The following is a 2,183-nucleotide window of genomic DNA, read 5'->3' on the forward strand; positions in this document are numbered from 1 at the left end:
TTCTAGGACTACGATCAGTCATCAGTAATTTGATATATAAAAAAGTAAAAAATTGTTTAGGTTGAAAAAAGAAAAGAAAAGAAAAGAAAAGGAAAGAAGAAGAAAAACATCCACAAAAAACAATCAAATGCCTCAGAGCTATTAAAGTGCAAGACCACAAAATGCAGTAGTGAAATTAGAAGATGGAAGTGTTAAGAAACCACCCTGTCAGCTGACTTTGGTTGCATGCTGTTTCTTATACCTCTGCAAGCATTATCTCAGCTCAGTTGGTACTGTGCACTGGACACGATCATCACCAGCAGAGAACAGTTGTTGCTGCAGGTATGTTGTTGTTGTTGTTTAATTATATGCAGTTATACACAAAGATGTTTATTCAGATTAAAATTAAAATGGGAAACATTTGTTTAAATTAAATGTTTGTTTGTTTGTTTTCACAGAAATTCCAAACATATTTTCACCCTTAGAAGAAATGGATTATATAGAAAATTGGGACTATGACTATTCTGAAAATACGTCCTACACTTATAATGATTCCTCCAATATCACTACACATGAAGAGCCAGTTTTTCAGCACAAGCCAAAATGTGAAGGCTCCTGTGTGACTTTAGTCATAATTAATGTGATCATTTTCCTGCTGGGCACCTGTGGGAATGCTTTGGTCATCTGGATTTCTGGCTTCAAGATGAAGAAAACAGTCAACACCATATGGTACCTGAGCCTTGCGTTCTCTGACTTTATGTTCTGCTCCCTCATCCCATTCACCATTGCCTACACGGTGACTGAGGATTGGATTTTTGGCAGTTTTTTGTGCAAGTTTATCCCGTCAGTTATGTTCCTCAACATGTTCAGCAGCATCTTCGTCCTTGTCCTCATCAGTGTCGACCGCTGTGTTTCAGTCATGTTTCCAGTTTGGGCTCAGAACCAGCGCACTGTTAGAAAGGCATTAGTTGCTGTTGTCATGGCGTGGTTGCTCGCCATCGCAGTTAGCATTCCCTCTATGATTTTTCGGGATGTTAAGGAACACCTAGGTCGGATGATTTGCTTGAACAGTTACACACACCAACACGGTCACAAGTTTGTCGCAGTGAGCCGTTTCATCGCTGGCTTTGTTATCCCTTTCATCATCATTACCATCTGCTACTCTATCATCATCCTCAAGCTTCGAACCAACAGGATGGCCAAAAACACCAAACCATTCAAGGTGATGACTGCTCTGATTCTTGGGTTCTTCATCTGCTGGCTTCCGTACCACGTGTTCATCCTGCTTGAGCTGAACCCCCACCACCACAACCTCACCATTTTGAAGATCGGACTCAAAGCAGGCACTGCTTTGGCAGCAGCAAACAGCTTCCTCAATCCTGTGTTGTACGTTTTCATGGGCAACGACTTCAGGCGTAAGTTTAAGAGCTCTCTGCTTTCAAAGATGGAGAATGCAATGGGAGATGAAGGTCGTACCACCAGCCGTTACCTGTCCAGGTCCAGCTCCATGGATGGACGAGCCTCTACACACATCTAGATGTGCAAAAATCACCCCAAACTGTTTCAGTCAGTTGGTTCACTGGACAACAAAAATAATGTTTAAAAATGTGCAATCAATGTAAAATATGTCTTTACTGTGAATGAAATATGTATATTCCAGCTGTAAAAATGACCATGTATTATACATTAGACTCAAAGCATTACCTGTATATTAAGTGTTTACTAAAATAAAATAAATTAAAAACAATCGTATGATATACTTTCATGCATCAAGGAACACAAAGTGGTGCATGCATTTGCAGATCACTTTCTGATTCTTGCGGCACTCCTGCATGGTTGGATGGTTATAGAAAGCCTGATTTGACTGGTAAAACACTAAAACAAGAAGGAAACAACTTGTGTCTGTTGTTGGAACAGACACAAGTTTTGACTTGCTTTCTTGATATCTTAATTAAAAGTTAAATAAAGGATGGTCAAGAGCACTCACTCTAATTATAATATAACAACGCATTATAGTTTCATGCTGCAACACTTCAATAAGTGTAACTGACCACAATACAGAGTAAGACAGGGTGAAGCTCAGCCAATCACACACTCTGTATTCACAGATACTGTGCAATAATTTATGTTATGTCATGTATGAGTGCTATGAATGTAGTTGTAGTTGTAAAAGTTTGACTTTTGTTGCTGCTTTTCTTTGTTTC

At 39.3% G+C, this 2,183-nt stretch overlaps 1 protein-coding gene across 1 annotated transcript; it reads left to right on the forward strand.

The window, feature by feature from the left end:
* The first annotated feature begins 280 nt into the window (after positions 1-280).
* Positions 281-1,558, forward strand: cmklr1 (chemokine-like receptor 1). Its single transcript, XM_085368260.1, has 2 exons — positions 281-321; positions 438-1,558. Exon 2 carries the CDS (start codon positions 470-472, stop codon positions 1,514-1,516), a length of 1,047 nt encoding a protein of 348 aa, XP_085224386.1. The 5' UTR covers positions 281-321; positions 438-469; the 3' UTR covers positions 1,517-1,558.
* Positions 1,559-2,183: the final 625 nt, after the last annotated feature.

This window comes from Diplotaxodon limnothrissa, linkage group LG12 (genome assembly GCF_057381915.1).
Source record: "Diplotaxodon limnothrissa isolate DT_005_m linkage group LG12, D_limnothrissa_male_GT1.1, whole genome shotgun sequence".
In the NCBI taxonomy this organism is placed as follows: Eukaryota; Metazoa; Chordata; class Actinopteri; order Cichliformes; family Cichlidae; genus Diplotaxodon; species Diplotaxodon limnothrissa.

Coding starts and splice junctions, on each gene's coding strand:
- cmklr1 (XM_085368260.1), top strand. CDS start 470: ATGGATTATATAGAAAATTGGGACTATGACTATTCTGAAAATACGTCC.